The sequence below is a fragment of the Sylvia atricapilla genome, chromosome 5 (genome assembly GCF_009819655.1).
Source record: "Sylvia atricapilla isolate bSylAtr1 chromosome 5, bSylAtr1.pri, whole genome shotgun sequence".
Taxonomy (NCBI): domain Eukaryota; kingdom Metazoa; phylum Chordata; class Aves; order Passeriformes; family Sylviidae; genus Sylvia; species Sylvia atricapilla.
Genome location: NC_089144.1, coordinates 4,041,375 through 4,061,733, shown reverse-complemented (window position 1 = coordinate 4,061,733; position 20,359 = coordinate 4,041,375). Strand labels below are relative to the sequence as shown.

General features: G+C 37.8%; 1 protein-coding gene across 1 annotated transcript in view; it reads right to left on the bottom strand.

Annotated features, from left to right (window-relative positions):
* Nucleotides 1-20,359, bottom strand: part of MAPK11 (mitogen-activated protein kinase 11) — a 31,111-nt gene that overhangs the window by 3,397 nt on the left and 7,355 nt on the right. Inside the window, 12 exon segments of the mRNA XM_066318588.1 lie at nt 1,301-1,474; nt 2,837-2,915; nt 5,658-5,696; nt 5,698-5,738; nt 7,324-7,395; nt 7,518-7,631; nt 9,946-9,997; nt 10,134-10,163; nt 12,378-12,469; nt 12,472-12,488; nt 13,454-13,512; nt 14,428-14,557. Of these exon segments, the coding sequence (XP_066174685.1) occupies nt 1,301-1,474; nt 2,837-2,915; nt 5,658-5,696; nt 5,698-5,738; nt 7,324-7,395; nt 7,518-7,631; nt 9,946-9,997; nt 10,134-10,163; nt 12,378-12,469; nt 12,472-12,488; nt 13,454-13,512; nt 14,428-14,557 (899 nt within the window).

Sequence of the window (20,359 nt, the reverse complement as noted above, 5' to 3'; positions counted from 1 at the left end):
CACAAACAGAAATGCTTCATGACTCGGAAATTGTTAAACTTTCCTGTTAAAGACTCAGGCAACTGAAAAACAGCAGAAAAACCCCATCCACTCCTAAGTAGCAGCAAATGAACACAGCTCTCAACAAACAAGCTGTATGGGTGGTGCTGTAGGCTGCCAGGTTTTGCAAAGGAGAGCATGTGTATGGAGTAAGTGATGCCAGTCAATCCTCCTTGTTTGTACAGACACAGAAAGCTTCTACAAAAGCCCTTCCAGGGCTCTAGGAGGTTGAATTATTATAGAGAGAGCCATGACCACTATTATCTTTCTTTAAGATATATTTGGTGTAGACAGTCTGCTTTCTCCCCTGTAATGCCCAGGATAAAACATGGCACAAATGGAAGGGCATGAGTAAAACATGAGAGTATTCTTCATCATAAACCTAAACAGTATGATAATACATTTTTATCAAATCTTTCCTGAGTAAAAGTTACAGAAAGTGCAAATAGAAACAAAAGAACTTTCTTTTATAGAAGACATATTTCATCTTAAGCCAAGGAAAAACCTTTACTGATAAATGGAAACCGTTGGTTTTCTATAACATTATTCTCAATTTTAAATTCCTAGTAAGGAATTTTTAAAATAGTATATCCTCAGTAGACAGTGGTGAAATTGGACTGTACTTTTCAGTGTACTTGTAATCTAATGCTGAGCCACCTCACTTCTGTGATACTGCAGTGCTGTGTGATTGTGTTGCAAGCACGGAAGGTTGCTGCAGTATTTATCAAAGAAAGGTTCTGGGGTGTCACTCCTGAGTAAAATCATCAATTACCATTTCAAACAGGACCATAGCATAGTGTAGTTATTAATCCCAATCCCAATGCCTTTGCTATCTAAAGAATATTAACAAAATACACATCTTGGTGGATAATATTGCTTTCTGGCTCTGATCAGAACTAGACGAGAATCCCAAGTAATGTCACTTGCCCCAGGACAGTTACTTCAGCTGGGGATCTGACCTAGGAAACTAAAAGCGAAACAGAATGCCTGACTACGTGGTAGCTAGCGTCAGCTTTTAGTTAACCTTTCACTGGTACAAGGAATCTAGTAAGAGATGATAGAAGGGGGTGGAGTGGGCAAAATCCATAGAGGAAATATAAACCTTTCCACCATCCACTCCCCACAAGCACACGTATGAACTTATCTTGTTTGCCTGAGGCTTAAAAGTTCAAATTCCTCTGGCTAGAAATGGAGGAAAACTGTTATTTAAGTAAGGCTTTCTTCTGCTTCATGTCTTAACTAGTGCATGCAGCTTTGATACCTTTCCATTCCTCTATGGTTCTCTCCTTGTTCTCTATGGACTCGTCGTACAGCTCAGCCTCAGGTTCATCATCTGGATCGTGGTACTGTACAAAGTAGGGATGTGCAAGTGCTTCTGAGGCAGTGATCCTTTTATCACTGTCTAAAATAAGCATCTTCTCAAGAAGGTCTACAGCTAAGGCAAACACAGAAACACAGTTCAAAGCCGGAAGAGACCATGAGGAAATAAAAGGCAACTGGTTACACACAACCTATTCTCACTCACCTTAAACACAAATACTATTACTGGCAAAATTTAGGCAACATAACAAGTAATTTTCGAAGATTTTGTAGTGAGAGTACAAAAGAGAGCTGAAGGAAGCTTCTGGTTGCTTGTGGTATGCACAAAGGTCAGTGTAGTCAACTGGAGATCTGGTTCACCTCTTTGGATATCCAAGGACTTAATTCTAAAAAGATCTCTGTGTGCTTGTAAGGTAATATCCTGTGGTGTGCATCATGTGCTGAAGTTTGCACTGATCAGACCAAGATAAGTAACTTGTAAATAATGAAGTGTGAGATTACACTTCTAATATGCTGCACCAATGAAATGGGGGTTTTGGGATGAAAACCCCAAAGCAACTTCACAGGACACAACATAAAATACTTTGAAGTTGACATTTGAACTACACTAGAAATGAGAGAGAGTTGTATGGCTGAAAATAGGTTTTTATGGAAATTTTAGCATAACTATTTCAAATACTATTTTTTTACTGTTTTCATATAAGCATTAGCATTAATTTACCTTTTGCTATTAATATGTAGCATGCTCTCATGCACTTCAGGCATATAAATCCCATTTTTTAATATGAAACTGTTCCAAACTACTTGTATTTGTAAGAATAGAATTTGTATTAATACACAAAATGAATTCAAAGCATTTTAATTCACAATACTTTCCTATAATGTGCACTTGATGGAACTGACCTGGTATGCAGTGAGATGACTCATGACTCAAATGTCTCCTTTTTTTGTCACAAGAAAAGTTCACAGAAACATCTCTTTTGCACAGGCAGAACCAATGGATTAGACAGAAAAACAATTAAACAGAATCAGATCAAAGGTCTGCCTTAGCTCAGTATCCTGTGTCCAAGAACAGCTCATATATTCCTAGGAAATAATACTCCAAAGGGTCATTCAAACAGCTATACTTCCTGGTATATTCTTCTGCTTGCCAGGAATTTACAGCTCCTGGCCTTCCTGAGCCAGAAGTGATGTCTCTCATCTAGACCCTGTGGCATTTTATTTATTTCTGCTATGTACAGCTGGCTTTTGCTTTTTATCCATGGACCATTTCCCTTAGGAGGTTCCTGTAATCTCCATCAGAAAGAAAAAGACACAGGCTTCATGAAGGGAAAATAGTCTCAGGATGAGAGGTTAAGCAATGCTTTTCTCACTGGTCTGATTATTATTATACGGGATCATACAGCAAGGAACTCAAGGAATGCTTGAGTTCCTATGTAAGTGAAAAATTTTATGTGTGTCAGTCTGACTTTCTTACCTAATGGATTGGCACCACGAAACACTGCTTTCAAGTCCTGTTGAGGCATATGTGGAAGAGATTCGATGTATTTTCTTGCCTAGAAATAAGTCAATGAACATACCATACCCACAGGGTTAAATTTTGCTCAACAGTAACCACATCAACTCTAATAAAACAGACATTATATTTTTTTATTTTCTTATACATGGGAAATCCTCTTTACATAAAACCACAATGCATTACCTTCTTTCAAACACTCAGTCCTGTATACTGGACAATAAACAAGAGAGTTTTAAGCAGACACATTCTGGTTTAAGGCTTGAGTGTTAGCACTTTAGTTTTCACCTGTGCTTACTGGTTCATTGCAGTATATCCCCAGGAAACACGTGCATGTAATGCTCAATCAGAAACTGCAGCCTCAATCATTTTTCACAGAGTTACCCTCAGCAAAGTGGCCTAATTCAATCTGCAGCCTTCCCTCCTCTCTTTCTCTGGTGAAATGTAGCTTCACTAACCAAAGAACAAATTCTGATACTCCACGGGAACAGATTTTCAGATGTTTAACAGAATTTAGAGATTGCCTTTTCAACTGTGGCTGTGAAAGGCTCATCCAAACTCAGCTAGTAAAAGCCTACCTGGATATAGGACCCACAAATGTCAGCCTGACACTACATGAACTAGGAATTTTTAGGCTGAGGTAGATAGGTTGGCAAGAGAACAGGTTGACAGAACAGGGAATTCTGGAAAGGAATTGTCAAAAAAGAAGCAGGTGGCTATTCCCTTATTCTTTGGACAAACCAACCTTTTAAAATGTGTTTGTGTTACACAGACATCTGTCCACATTCAGCAGTCCTGTTAGAAGGACACTATCTGCAGAAGGCTAACTAAGCATCCTTGGCCTATGGAAAACAGCAACTAATCAAACAAAATCCTAAGTGACTGGATGAGATGTGGTGAAAATTACCTCCAACTTGCCCATAAATCCTTTGAAAACAACACAGACCTATCAAAGTGCACTTACTAACCTGTCCCCTCTGCTTATATACTCACCACAGAAACCTGCCCAGAGAATCCCAATGTTTAAATTATTCTGAAATGCAATTCCATTTTAATTCATATCAACGTGAAACACTGACAAACACCTCAGTAACTTGTGCTGAAACATCAAGGAGGTTGATCTTTTAGCTTCCAGTTCTTTAATCCTCTACTTATAACTGAAAATAGGCTTGGCATTTCAGCAAATCTCTGACACTGCTGTTACAGAAATGTTAAAAAATCGCCCATATCTGCAAGCTGCATTGAGAAATACCTAAACAATAAGGCCAAAACATGGTAAAGAAGAACTAGAATGAAGAAACTCCCTTGCAGATGGCAATTACCTCCAAGCAAGATATACATCTCCTTAAACATTGCTCCTCTAATCAGGCAGCAACAGCCCAGAGGTGACCTAGCAGCACTCCCGTTCATTAACCTGGTTTTGTGTTCTGCCTGTGCTTTAAAGGTATAATGAGCCCAAATAAAATAGATTAGGATTCCTGTACCTCACTGAGGTGTGCTCTGAAACACAAGAAATTAAAAGAACAAAGCACATACTATTTCCAGTAAGTATTTAAAGTATTACTCTCACAATCAAAAAGTTCACTAGTTGTGGGTAAATAACATGTGTTATTTAAACACTACTGAGAATGTGGTACAACAAAATCTGCAGGATCTTAATAACACATGAAGGCTACAAAAGGACCTACAAGACTATACAAGGACCCATGTTTAGGACAGCACAGTCTGAGATTTGTTGGTTGATGCAATCCCTGGCAAAAGGATGGATGCTTAGTTATCCTGCCCCAGCCATTCCAGGTGCTGGGTACCCAAAAACTCTGGGCTGTGTATTGGCTTGTGATGATAAGGTTTCATTATGCTTGTACCTTCCAGAAAGACAGGGCTGCTCTGGCTCTCCTACTGCTCCTGCTGACTTAACTCACTAGCGTATTCATTGGGAAGGTCAAAGAAAACCCATCAATATATACACAGATGAGAATCAGCCATTAGTATTAGTCTGAGGGGTATACAGAAGAGGTTTAGGAAAGCAGCTGCAGCTCAGGAGGTCTGTGGGCTGGGTTTATCTGAACTCTTAGACTGTGCCCATCACCTGTCTTTATCAAAGAATACTACATCTCATTCCTCAGCTGGTTATCCACAGTTACTGCTTACAAGAATCTTTTAAGTGTCACTTTAGCGGAGAAATTAAGTGGAAATTGTTCATTAACTACATTATTCTTTTAAAGCAGTCACATGGGAAGTTAAAAAGCCCACTCTTTCTTAATAGAAATATTATCAAGATACTGGACCTCATGCAAGCATTTAGAGAGATGAACAAATATGATTTTCACATTAGGGATCTAAATAGAGCACTCATGCAGAACACACATTATTTGATTCAGATGCATCTCTCTTTAGAAACCTTACAACAATGGAAAGCATACAAATTGCAGAGACATCAGATTTAATAGCAACAATATAATGCTCTGAGCTGAGTACCAGTTTAATTTTTTTTAATTATAAGAATAATTTAACTATAAGCAATTTAAAAGATCATCATGACTAATTTCTTAACTCTTTGCAAAAAACATGAGAACAAGTATCAAAATTATCCAGGTGACAGTCAAGGCACCTGGATGCCTCCAAAAGCATATTTTTTTTTTTGAATGGTGGCCATTCTAGCAGCAAAAACCAGGGATCATTTTAAGGTATTTGCTCATTTCCAAATCAAAGTGTCCGTGTAACACAGAGAATGACAGAGAAAGAATGACAGAAAGTCAGTTAACTGAAGCTGTGAACTCACATGTTCTGATGATATCTTCTTCAGAAGTTCTGAACTGGGGCGTGCCCACAACTTCCATTATTCTCTTTAGTTGATCGATATCTGCATAATTTCAGGGAAATTAACAGCTCACAGTCCTTCTGAGTTTAGATAATTAATGAGCTTTCATGCATGTAACTAAGAAGCTTAAAAGCATTCAGCGAGACAATTCCACCATAGCTCATGGAAAGGATATAAGTACTCCAGGAGTGCCAAATTCTCTACTGTACTACATTACCTTGTCACATATATCAGCTGCATGAAAAATATTCCTTTTCTGTCCTAGTTCCCAATTTAATAAATTATTAAGCTTAAACTTAGTAGCATATTTATGTTTCAGTGATCTGAGAGATTTCTGAAGATCAGTCTAATATGAGACACAAGCTCATAGGCCTAGATTACTAATCTGAAGACTGGCAAGTGAATGTTCTCATTTGGTACATTTAAATATTTGTTTTACATAGGTCTCAAGATTAAAAACTTGGAAAATGTTCATTTTCCACTGTCATCTAGAAACTGTAAAGTATATTACATTTTTAATAGAGACTCAAGATTATTTTACAGCTTTATTTAAATTTATATATTATATAGTTGTAGACATTATAATAATAAAAAAAACCTTGCTTCTTGCAAAATATAGAATATATTAAATATATTAATATATTGATATTTTCACATACCACACAGCATGTAATCAAACAGTCTGAGGACAGTCATCTCCTGATGATTATTCACCTGGAGAACGTCTGTGGTTACAGGAGTCTAATGATGCTGAGCACAACAGAAAGGCCAGTGAGGAGACTTGGTCTCAGCTCTCTTAAGATTATTTCATGCAATTCTAATGTCATGATGCTTTGCACCCAGCAACAGCTTAGTATTAGCAGAAGTGTTTGTTTTTTGAGGGGTTTCAGAGTAGCAAGAAATGTCAATATTCCGTACAGAAGATGTCTTTTGTTTTCTCATCATAAAAGCTTGATGCAGTTGTTTCCTCATTCCTTATTATGTGTTTTTCTTCAGTTTTCTTTTGTTATTTTCCTGCTCTCCTCAGAAATGTCTCTTTTTTTGCTCCTGCCGCACAGAAACGCCAATGGAAATTCTGATGCTCCATCAGGGACCACAGCACAGCACTGCAGAAAAGAAAGGGCTTTGATGCTCCTGTGGCATTTCTGGAACCACTGGCTCCCTTTTACTATAACTGGACACAATAGACCTATAATTCACTTATTATTTAAAAGTTAACTCATCTGCATTTTCTGGAACTTTCAGCCTAAAAGCAGTTCTATTTTGTTAAATTATATTAGCTGATGAAAAAGTGCCTTTACTCAGCTTCAGTTTTAGTGTATGTTATTTCAATAAGATCCACACATGGAAAAGACTCTACCCTGTTGTAACTAGGTTGTTATTTAAATGCAGATACCTAAAGAATAAATGTAACTTTCTGTTGTTTAGGAACATCTGGTTTTTATCCTACCAGTGGTCTCACATTCAGTTGTCATATACACTGAACTGAAAAAATTAGCAAATTTTCATTCTTTTTCAAGTTTTTACCTCAAAACCACGGCCATAGAAACACTCAAGTCCTTAAGAAAAAAAAATAAAAATTAGAGAGTATTTTTTAGTTGCACTTTAAGTTTTATATTAAGGATACAATCATTTCCTGGAAATAGAGCCTTTCCCTTCAGTAGCTCTGCCATGATACATCCAACCGACCATATGTCAACTGCCAAAAAACAGACAGAAATGTGCACAATGAATCAAAGAGATCCTTAAACACAGCTGCTTCTTGGTTTAAAAACCATCACTACATCCAGCTGTAGCAAAATACAAGCCTTCACAGTTTACCTGTTTGATTGTAGTGCATCCAGTTTAACATAATTTCTGGAGCTCTGTACCATCTTGTTGCAACATATCCAGTCATTTCATCAGCGGTTTGACGAGCTAAACCAAAGTCTAAATCTGCAGAACAAAAATAAAATAGTAATTTAAAAAAAATCCCTTCACTTTTGTTATGGGTCCTGATTTTCCCACTACTCAATTCTGAGTTTTCTGTAGTCCCTCAGTATTGGTGAAGTACAGCAGCAGCACTCTGCAGACTGTTCTGCTGTATCTGTGCTGCCTCTGGTGCTGCATAAAGATATTTCCACTGCAATAAACCTAGTGCTTTGTCCTCCAAGGCAAACTTCATATTTTGCCTTGAGTTCAATTTTCCATTGACATCCATTTACTAAAAATAAACACTGTTGCTATAAAAAATGAAGTTTTATTATCAACTGGGTGTGTTTGTGTAAAAGTGCTAACAGCAAGTGCAAGTGGCCATTTAAAGACCAAATAAGCTGATCACAAATCTGCAGAATTTCTGTTTAATTTTCTTATGTCTAAGCATTTACTCAAATCACACATTATCCTGATGCCAGCAGGAGACAAATGTATATGCTGTGTAACAATGCAAATTTAAATCACACCCCATTTGTTTTCAGTAGAACTTGCCCAGCAAAACAAAGGTGTTTATGTACACAGAGCCTTGACTGCAAAGTGTTCCCCTCCAGATGCTTTCCCTTGCTAAGTTTACACTGATGGGAAGTGATTTCAACTGAATTTTCCCAGCTCATTTCTTTGCTTTCTGTTCTATTCTCTGGTTAGTCTATGTCCCACTAATTATGGACCCTAGCTCTAAGAGAGACTGCCTTGAAAGGGTACCACCTAAGCCTCAGTGCTCAGCCATCTGAGCTAGCCAGCATCTCTTCACACAGAAATGGGAGTAAGATCACTGAGTATCTCCTGTGATGAGATCCAGGATTATTTATTAAGCTGATGGCTAATCCTTTTCATGGGGAATAAGAAAATTTCAAGAGTATAAAATTCATAGTTATAATCCAATTAAAAGATAAAAAAAGCCTAAAGGAAAATATTAAGATATAAATAATTAACATCTTAACTTCCAGTATAGTTTAAAAGCATAATTTAATTCTTAAGTAAGAAAAATGCATGAGGCAAATGAGCTCAAATAATGATGTGAAAACACAAACACTAATGCCCTTATTTTTATAAGGATTTTGGCAATATTTTTCCTTAACAGCTGATCCCTTCCATCAAATGTGCATCAAATGTGCACACACACACACACACACACTTTCCTTCTTTTTGCTTCCATTTCCTTTTTTTTAGTACTTGGAAATATCCTCTAGTTTGTCCTATTAAACATAGTTTGAGGAAGTAAAGCTATAAATGTAAGCAAAGCAGAGAGCAGTGTAACAAATGCTAGACAGGGAGGTGCACAGATTTCATAATAATAGAAGAAAAAACCCAGTAAAAGTCTCTTTTACTTACAGTACAAAAATACAGTACACATTTTAGAGTACATGATCAAAGACACATGACCCACAAAATTTCAAAGATGCTGAACATAAATGCATGAAGACATTAAAGAGAAATCATGAGACTTGCTGAGCATCTGCAAGTGTCACTAAATCAAACAGGAACTACAATTTCTCACCACAGATCTGGATTAGTGCAAGAAACCTAACTGCACTGCTCTCACTCATTACTGCGACTTTTTGCTGATCTTGTGGTATTTGGAGTCTTTTCTTAAATCCCTTGCAGCTGGAATAAAGTGATTACATCAGAGTCTTAGAAACGGGAATAAAGATGTTTCTGGCTGTCATGGAGAAATGTTTAACTTCTTATTCTTAAGCTTCAAGGCTTAGAAAACTACAAGACATCTTTTCCTACTCCAGAATCACATGCTTACTATGTAGTATCATATCACACAGACGCACCAAGAGCTGTATTTATATAGACGTGTACATCAAAATAGCATTTGGAAGCAAGGATTATAGGGTTCTTTTTGGTTGGTTGGGGGTTTTTTGTTTGTCTTATTGCCTGTAAATGGTAATACTGGTATATTTTTGCCACCTTTATTTAATTTAGCTTGTATGTTCTATAGATACAAAAATGAAAGTTGTTACAAGGCTTCATTCATTCATGGCAGATGCTGATACAGATGCAGATCGCAGGTCAGACTCTCAAGATACACTCATTTAAGTACTCAAGGGCCAAAATGTTATCTGTGTACCATCTGTGGGGTACATAGGGATTTTGCAAAGATACTTATATTCATATTAAATTAACATTTGGGAGAAAACACATGTTCACAGAAATGGGCAAGTAGTAGAAATTAATGGAATGAGCCATAAAAATGGCAACGAATATTTCTTAGAAAACTGTAATCTTGAGAGTTTTTACAACACTCTTTGTCACAACAGCATGATACCTACCCTCAATTCACAGTCTTCATTTACAGCTAGGTTACTGGGCTTCAGGTCCTGTAGCAGAACACAGAGTTAGCCAAGTACTATTTCAACCTTTTAAAATAATACTGTAACTATGTCATAGTAACACATTCAATGCACAGAGGGACCACACCCCATTCATTTTCATCACCTCAAAGACTGAACTCACCCGATGGATGATTCCAGCTGAGTGAATATACTGTGAAAGAAACCAGAAAACAAAAAGTTAAGATGTGCAGTTAGAGGTGAAGGGAAGTTGAAGCCACTTGTCTTATTTTTTTTGCTTCTGAGACTGACTGAAAAAACTACACAGAAAATAGTTACATCATATCATGTTTTCAGATCAGATGTATGTCAAACTTCAAAACATCTCTGTTTTGTCTTATCCAGAATTGGATATTTCTGGAAAGGTAACCATGTGTCTACCATGAAAGGCAGCACTCACAGTGATTTTTCTGTGTGATTTTCACAGTGATTTATAAAGCCTCTAGCTAATTTGGAATTATTCCAGCCTTCCCTGGATCCCACATAGATCAGCTAGTGGCCTAGGGAGCAGCATGGTTCACTCCTACATGACCTAAGTCACCTTCCCATACTGTGAACACTGAGGTGAGTGAAAGCACCACAGCTGCACTCTGGGACAGGTTAGTGACCAAAATGCTCACCTAAACCACAGCATTACTCCAGGTCCACTTTCAAAGTGTTACTTCAGTGGCTATTTGTGTCTCTGCTATTTTACAGAAAACATTTAAAATAAAACGAGAACAGCTTGCTCTGTCCTTGTCTATCATTCCCTAGTTAGGATTTACAGGAAATTTATCTATGATCTTATCAACCAGCATGAGCAGGGCCTTGAAAACCCTCTGTTCTCTAGAGATGGATTCATCTTTTTTAGGAGATTATATACAAAACTTTATAGTAATTGGGAAAACCCAAAGAGACCACAAGGGCATTGTTCATGTTCCAGACCTAGGAACTGCTTGTCAGAAGGCAGGGCCACCTCTCGATGCTCCTCACAGCACCTGCAAGCAGCTGAATGAACAGGAAGCCAAAACACTGCTCTCAACAGAAGGAGCCATGTCCCTGCTCTGCTGAGACAACCTCAGCAGCCCCTCCTGGTGCCACCAAGCAGTCATATACAGCATCAAATGTTCTTTGACTAATGAGACGTGAGAATTTCGTTATAGTTTCAATTCCAGAAGAGAGGAGCCACCAGCAACCCCTCCCCTTTGAAACAGAGCCAGAAACGCACCTGAGTGCCTTTCTGAAATTAATATTCACTTTGAGCACAAGTTTTACTATTATTTAGCTTTGACACAACATAGACTTATATTCAAAACCACAAGCAGGATAATTAATGCCAGAATCCATCCTCCTAACTAAGCTATTAACTCACATAAATGAGACAAAGCAATTAAGGGCTCAGTTGTGCAATTTTTATTCACTAAAATCGGTACCTTAAGTGACAGAACCTGCATGCATGAATAAGAATTACTGTCTCAGGCACAAGGTGACTTGCTGAAAATCGTGTAATAAGTATATTTCAGAGCCAGTATCTACCATGGCTTGCTTTCAAACACAATTATTTTCCATGTCTAAAATATCAATTATTGTTAAGTTAGCTAGTAAAGCTGCTGACCTCTCTCTTTTCTGTGTGCTTACATCTTGGGAAAAAACTGGTCTGAGAAAAAGATTAGCACCTAGCAATGGGAAGCATTACCAACATCTTCACCTGTTTATGGACACTTACATGTTAAACATCAGCATAATTACGCATATTTTGATTCTTTTGGAGAAAATTTTGCTGTAGATTCATTGCCAATCACCTGTGTAATTAAAGTGTATAAATTTTAACTGATATGGTTAAAGGAAATCATGACTTTACAGGCAGACTAAATCCTCACTGATTGTGTGCAGCATCGTACATTGGTGGGATAAATTTCTGCTTCCAGATATTTTCCAAAGGACTCAACTAACTTGGTTATCTCTTCACCCACGTGACACTTTACAAAAACCAGGACTGTGGTTTATCAGAGTGGCTTATGTCTTTCAAGCACAGCTGTGAGTTACTTTCCATATTGTTCTTTATCTATCTCACATTCTTCAGAATTTTTGAGACATTATAGCATGTTGTTGTCCTGCAATAGGAACTGAAATAGACACTGATCTAAAGTTAACTTTCAAGAGGAGCATTCAAGTGTATTGTGCATGCAAACATTGGTAGGCTTGGGGATTTATTTCTCATTAGAAAAATTGTCTGATAATGCCTGAAATGATTGCTATTACTTGTGCACTTTTAAGACATTTAAAAAAAAGGTGTTTAAGTATGGTCATTGCAACTCAACCACTCCTTACAACATTTAGATTGCTGACTCATTGCTACAACATTTAGATTCCTGGCCTCAGACAGTACCTTCAGACCTCGAAGTAACTGATAGATGAGAAACTGTATATGATCATCTGTTAACTTCTGGCACTTCACGATGTTATTCAGGTCAGCACCATTAAATTTGTCACAAGATACCTGCGAAAATAAAGAAGTATCTGAATATAATAATACCTGAAAAATAAAGAAGAGGAACAAAACAACACAGAATGGCAGAACATAAATTCTTCTAGGAGAGTATTCTCCATGACACACTACAGCAGTGATACATCCAAAAATTTTTTGATGAAGATGAAGCCTTGTCCAACATCGAAGTGGCAGCCTGAGGCACCAAAACTACAGCACTATCTGATAATGGAGGGCAATATTAGAGTGGTAGAAATAAGAGTGTTTTGTATAAACACTCTTTACTCTTTCCTCTCTGTTCCCACTGGAAGTTTCACTTTTTGACAAATTTTGCAGAAACATTGATTCTTTTCCAAATACAGTGCTGTGCTGGAACAAAAGTGTGCATCCATCATCCTCAATTCCCATTTGTGTAATTTTGCCCCAGAGTCAAAGGAGTTTGGTCACTAATTTCCACGGAGACAAAAACGTGTTAATTACTATTTCTTCTGCCGAATTGTTTACTTAAGTACTTATACAATTACATAAACCAAAAGGAATTCAGCATAAATCTATGCTTGAACCACACCAAAATATACCTAGTTTTAGGTTAGCCAAAACTCTAGCCTAAATTCACCTTGTCTCAGTTAACTAACAGAATATTTTCCTGCATTCCTGAGCTCTATGTACAAACAAATAATCTACAAGTTACAAACATACGATTTAACTGAAAAAGTTTTAAGTTTATTGGCTTTTGTGCAGCATTAAATAATTTACCATATATCTTTAATCTAATTTAAATAATTTAAATTTTCATTTAGAAAAGTACAAAAATTAGGTCCGTCTCCCTGTCTCCTCTTTTGTGGGAAAGTTGCCAACAATTTTTACAAAGCTGACTGTGGCTGAAAGTCTTTTAGAAATATATGGTTCCTCCTTTTTAAAACCTGAATAGTATTTACTTAGTAACTAGTCAGAATGATTTAAAAATTTTTACTTACACTTCATTAAAGTTTTCTATTGATGTTGCAGGTGTAAAAACATCTAGCAGTCCTATAACCTGTCACATGAAAGAAGGGGAAGGAAGTGACATTTCATTTTTACAAACCTGTAAAGCAACATGTAATTTATATGGACAGTGCTCAGCATTTTTAGGACAAAACTTACATAAATACAACACAAGTGTCATACTGAAAACTAACATAGTAGGGGATCAATCAAGGTATCACCTCAGCCACCTTAATTACAATCTTAATTACAGAGTAAAAAAAATTAAGGCAGAAGAAGTAATGTCTCATTAGAGAAAAGCTGACACATGCCTTATACAATTGTTATACTTTGGATGATGCACAGTTTCATGAGTTTTCTTGGTCTGTTTTTGTTAAGTTCTTTATCCTTTCTCTGGGATACTTTTCAATCAACCATATTTTATTCAGGTTTCAAATCATCAAGCTACCTTTAAGCAAGTGGATGCTCCACTGAAATCAACTGTTTACCACATAAACTTATACCAATACTCATGGATGTGGGATCTGAAGGCCTACTGTTTATCATTTAGCTATTACACTGCTGTGAATTGCAGCTGGACTAATCTGCCCTTAATTTCTCAACAGAATCCAAGTTCAGAAAAAGCAGGTTTGAGGTGTGGGGTCTTTTTTTTTTTTTTTTTCCTGGGCTGATGTTTCAAGATGTTTCAACAGCAGTGAATAGAACAGTTTTGTTACCTTATTAGAGAAGAGTAGGATGACTTTTTTTGGGTTTCATTAACCTCACCTTCAAGATTCAATTAGATATTTTTAAAATAAAAATGCAGCCTGTCACTGAAAGTTTCTAAAGTCCAGTGACTTCTGGGTATCTTGGGTAGCTAGACAGTTGTATACACCTTTTTGAAAAAGACTGTACCTAGCTGAAATTATGCTTCTGTTGTAAACTTTTGTAATGGAAATCCAAAGGGAAGAACTCTCTCTCCACTTACGTTCTCATGCTTCATGTGCTTAAGCAAGCGAAGCTCTCGGTAGGTCCTCCGGGCATGGATAAGTGATTGGAAAGGTCTTGAAAGCTTTTTCACTGCCACCTTCTGTCTTGTTTTGGTATCATAAGCTGAGCTGGAAGAGGGAAAGAAAAAGTCCACGCTGATGGCATGCTCTACAGCAAAGCTCTCAAGCAGTTCACTGAGGGAAGCTGGACTCTCTTGAAGGATCTCACCCCTTCCTTTACCCTCTTTCACCTCTACTAGGGAGATAGTCAGCAGTAACTCCTGAGTATTCAAACACAGGTCCCTTGGTTTCCATCTGGTAAATTACTAATGCTTATGGTACTGTTCAGGACTCATCCCCAGGCAACTCCTATCCCCAGATGGCAGGAAAAGTAACCAGACAATTAGCTCCATTCCTGCAGCTCCAGCCTCCAGCTTCAAGGCAAGGCTCGTAGGGAATATGGGGATTCAAACTGAAGTTTGTTCTTTCTGAGCAAATTGGAACTTTTACAAACTGGAGGAACAGTGCCTTTGTAGCTATGAATATTAATTATTATGTAGCCATTAGCTCGATTGGACAATAATGTCCTCAAACTGGTATCAAGCTAGGATCTGACATAACCATGGCCATGCCTTTCCCAACAAGTGAAGAACGGGCACATCTTACACTGCAGCCCACATATCCACAGCATGTGCTTAATGTCCTACAGATGGAGGTGCCCTGCTGAAGAGGACACTAAATATACAAGCCAATACTTGCAAGTAAAGAAGAACTGCTCTTTTTTGGGCATTAGAGAGACATGAGAAACACAAGCCAAATGTTTTTGAGCATTAGAGAGACATGAGAAACACAAGCCACAAATAAATAACGTCTGATATGTAGCACAGGGATAAAAACGATCCCTGTATTAATTCATGACACTACATAGTACAATTATAAAAGGATTCTGTTTGTTACTTCTTCTTCAGAAGAAAAAAAAATTCTTTCCATTGTTACCCTTAAGTAATTGTGTTCAATAAAAATACCTGGAAATTCTCAGTTTAAAGAGTGGATAACACTATGTGTACTTCCTAGAGAGTGCTAACAAGAGCATCCCCACACATTCATCTTATGGAACTTCACTGGAGTTACAAACACAAAAATTAAACAACATGAAGCAGTCATATCAAATGCTATTAACTTCTTCTGTACAGTTTAAACATTCCCACAAACTGTTGTAGAATGCACCTGCTAGAGACAAAAAAATGGATGGTGCCTGGAGTAGACTCCAAACTAATACCCTGAGCCTACAATCAGCTCCAAATAGGTGGGGTCTGATACATTTGATGCTATGCTAAAGTCACAAAGAGCCAAGTGAAGAGCAAAGCCTCTATCTGCAGGACGAGGTGGTGTTTCTAATCAGAAGAAACAAAAAAACAATCAATAAACATGCAGGAAGAACAGTTGCATCCAAAGGTGATTGTCCTAGAATTAACCCCTCCATGAAGCCAACCCACGATTTCATAAAGACAGAACAGAAGCAAATAGATTTAATTAACAAGTTTCCTGCAGGCTCTATGGAAGGAGGGTGTCACTTATGAGATAAGCAGGTTATTTCAATAGTTTTTGGCAAGCATCACAGAAGCTGATCTTCTGGCAAGTTTTAAAGGTAAAGTAGAGTGCTGTGGTTTTGCTGAGCACCTCAGAAAGGGCATTTTCAGAGCAGAAGAAAAAATGCATAGGAAGAAGGAGAAAACTGGTTTCACTCTGATGAGTGGATGGAAAGGATACAACAGAGAAACTTGTTCCAGCAGTAGGGCAGGGACAGAGTTGTTCAGGATATGAGCATGCTGTGTGCCCTTACACAGGCAGCTCAAGGAACCAACAGTGTGAGCAAAACTGGCTACAGAAATATCTTAAATTCCACATGACCAGCCACGGACAACATGAAGGTTGCACAAATAAATCTAAAGAAATAAAAAAGAAGCCAATGCTTAGCTTCTAATAAAACAAAGATTAGATGTAATTGCCCTGTGTTTAGTCATGGGCAACAAAGCCACTGAAGAACACTGCCAAGTCTCACAAATACACACTGTCTATAGTCTTTCTAATTTTTGGGGGAAAAGAAATGTTTATCCAGGTAAATAAATAATATTGCTCAAAACAGCAGTTTGCTTAACATCTCAGCTTTCCTGCTAATTCCCAAGCCTTCCCACTCGTGCTTGTACCAGTTTGTGAAATACTGTACACGTTATACAAGGCTAGGAAGAATCAGATTTTAAATCCTGTTATCATGATAAACATCACTCTCCTCCCAATTCTAAGTTCAAATGTGAGTTTCAGTGGTTTAAAAACACTGATCTTTAAGATGAATTGCTTTTTATCCTCTGCATGACTCAAGGCTGCAAAGCTTTCAGATGGTACAAAGCACGATCTTTTTAGCTTCAGTAATCCTTACGACAGCAGCTTTTTAGACCCAAGATAGAATCACATAAGGAGAGAGAAGGGAGAGGGAGAGGAAAGTTGGGTCCTGAGACCTCCAACAGGAAATCATGAATTGAAGCTGCTATGGCCAGGGACTGGCTTGGTTTAAATGAGGGCTTCCACACACAACTAACTGCACCAAATGATAATCAGAGCTAATGCCTTCAGACTTCCTCCTTGCCTGGTTTACCATCAGCATCATTCAAGTTACTCGCAGTAAAGCATCCAAAAATACGTTTTGTGTTGTTTGAAGTGCCTTGTTTGTCAAATTCAAGGAGGACTTGCATAAGTGATCTCTGCTACTGCCTCTGTGATCACATTTTTAGACCAGATCTCTCTGTCTTGTCATTATATTATCACAGCTACAATCTGCTTTGTTCTCTGAATCCCTCTTGAGCCGCTGAGTAAACTTAGGTGGAGGATGAGCTGCTTCCCTTTCTGTGTGATTTCTCCATGAATACTCAGCTTTCAGAGTAGTCCCTGGAGAGGACATCTCTGGTTCCACAGCAAAATTTAGCCACAGCAAAAATACAGGCTCACCTGTGCTTGGCACCTGTAAATCCTTCCTTGGGGGCCTGTAACCAGCATGATTAAAATGACTGAAAATTACTCCTCAAAAACCCCCCAAACCCATGCTGTCAAATAATTTGATTTAACAAGGAAGAAAAGGGTTAGAGGCCCTTTGTCATGGTTTAATTGCAGGTGGCAATTAAATGCCACACTGCTGCCTGCTCATTCCCATCCACCTCCATCTCAGAAAGAAAAAGTAAACTTATGTGTTGACATAAGAACAATTTAATAATTGAAACAAAATATAATGAAGTTTAATCATAATGCCAAACAACACTTCTTTAGACAGACTCTCTATCATAATTTAGAAATAAATAGAATTACCACTATCCTTTTAGTTAACAAGAAATAACTTGTAACAATCATAGCAAAAGTTTTTTCAGGTATGATCATTCTTGACCCAGAACCCATCAGAGTTGTGACACATTTTTTGCCGTCTCTTCTTTTCAAGATCAAGGATAAAAAGCTCTGCTGGGATGGCATCATTTTCACACAGATTAGAGACTTTGGTTTAGTGTGATTTTCAATCACTGCTTAAATTAGACTCACTTTTTTAATGTTGTCAACTCCTATATTTAATAATTCTATTGAAGTTCCACTAGATGAAATACAACTTTTAGTTAAATGCACATTCTCCCAGTTCTTAAGATTTCAGAGGAAAGTTTGAACATAGGAAGCTACTGAAGTCCAAAAACTTAAAGAGGCAGGAAGCATATGATTTTAACAGCCTCGAGATAACTCTGTAACTTTTGATGAGATATAGAATTTGGTAGCTGATGTTTATTACTATGGCTGTACATACAGTGAATTCCCTAGTATCCATGGAGTTTATCCTCTGTGGCTGCAGAGCAGTAAAACTGGACAGACAGGCCATTCATGTGCACAGTCTGCTCAGATTCCTTGGGGAGTTTGGGACTAGAAGCACACTATTCACCTGTGCCTACTTAGTCTTTGGGATCAAATTTGCTTCAGCAGCTGGAGGGCTGTATACAGGAGCCTGATCTCAAAAACCACACAGGGAGCCAACTTGTATCCTATTTAGTAAACTCCAGTATCCAGTATCCAGTCAGAGTAAACTCTGATTACATCAGAGTAATCTGTGTAATTAATCAGTAAACTTTGATTACATCAGAGTAATTACATCCCAGGAATAATCCTTCCTGGGATCAGCTGGTCCCTTTGAACTACAGCCAGTCCCTGAAATTCCCAACACTCTGGCCTCAGAGAGGGCTCCTGGCTGGGCACAGCACTACCCACAGTGCCTGGAAAAAGCTCATTTTGAATACAGAGTTCAGTCTATGAAGAGTTCTCTTCATTCCTGGAGCCAGCTCAGGTGTGGCTGATGCAGAACTAAGGCATGACCCAAAGCTGGTTGTACGTGGTGCCAGTCTTGTGTCTCCAGCAACATTCCCATTTGCTGTAGGTTGCTCGTGTCAGACACTATTCCATCCCCATCAATATTCCATCCCCATCATTCTGGATATCCTCAAGATTTTGATTGTCTACAAAGTCTTTCACAAGCATTATAGCTGTACAAATTATTTAGGTATATGCAATGTAAGCTACTGATTTGGGGGTTAGGTGCAGAAACCAGAAGACTAAATGTTCCAATTTTTTTTAAAATATAATTCAGTGTCTCAGCTTGTGAGGCTGCTACCTTTACACCATCAGAAGTTTGACAACTGGATGGACATACTATACCAAAACTTGGAGAGACTGCTGAACACAGCACATGTGACAGTGACACTGGGTCTGGTGTTTCCCCATATTCTTCCAGAATTCTATTTTTATTTCTTTCACTGCAGCACAAGTTTTTTTCCTTCACTGGTCACATTCCTCCAAAACATTAAAAAAATCCCCATTACATGTAACTGTTAAGAGAAAGAAAACAAAAAGAAAGAAAAAAAAAACCCAAAAATGCAATTCATGCTCAAAACACAGGTTTCACAATTTTGAATTTTTATCTGCAGACTTCAGCACCCTTTCAAATAGCCACTGACTCCTCCCACTGGAGGAGACGTGAACTCCCTTGTGGACAGGTGTCTCCTTAATCTGTAAGATCCTCAATTTCTGAGAAAAACAACAGCAGCAGAAAGGTCCATGTGAGCAAGTGTTGAAGGGGAAAGAACTGAACAAGGGTCAACACTCAGGGGATCTCATCACTGGTAAGGGAGGCACCCTACTGCACCATGCACTGGCAAGTAAGGTGGAAAACAGGGACCACTGGAACAATGTCCTGAGACATTTTCTAGTCATTTCATGTAATTTGGGTTCCTACAACTATAGTGAATAACAATCCTTTTTTACACTTCTCATAAATGTCGCGTAAGTGAAAGAAAATCATCACATGAACAACACGGATTTTATTTTTTATTTGCAAGGCCTAGTTTGTGAGCTTTGTCTTCTGGGATTTACCTATCTTGCTCTTCTTCTTTAAAATACAATTTTTTTTTTTAATTTTAAATAAAGAACTACTTTTTATTGGGATATGGAATAGTCATGAAAAAATGCACACACAGCATCCATCCAATACCAGCAAATGGACCATATCAGCTACTGGCAGTGAAGCAAGAGAAAAGAAAACAGCTACTCACTGTAGCCATTTTAAGTTAAGCAGTAAAGTAAACCCAGGAAATGGCTCATTTATTTCATCTTTATAAATGTTTTGTTAGTGTTTTGCAAGTTCAAGTTAGTGATTTTCACTCCCTAAGAGCTAGCTGTGAGGTTTGTTTGCTAAACCACAAAAATCACAACATACACGTGCATCAGATGGAAACCATAAGGAAAAATTAGATGGCAGCAAGAAAAAACAGGATGAGAATGAGTAATGGGAAGCTCTGAAACTACATGTTAATCTTTTCATTAGACAAAAAAATCCCAGTTGCTTGATGATGACAG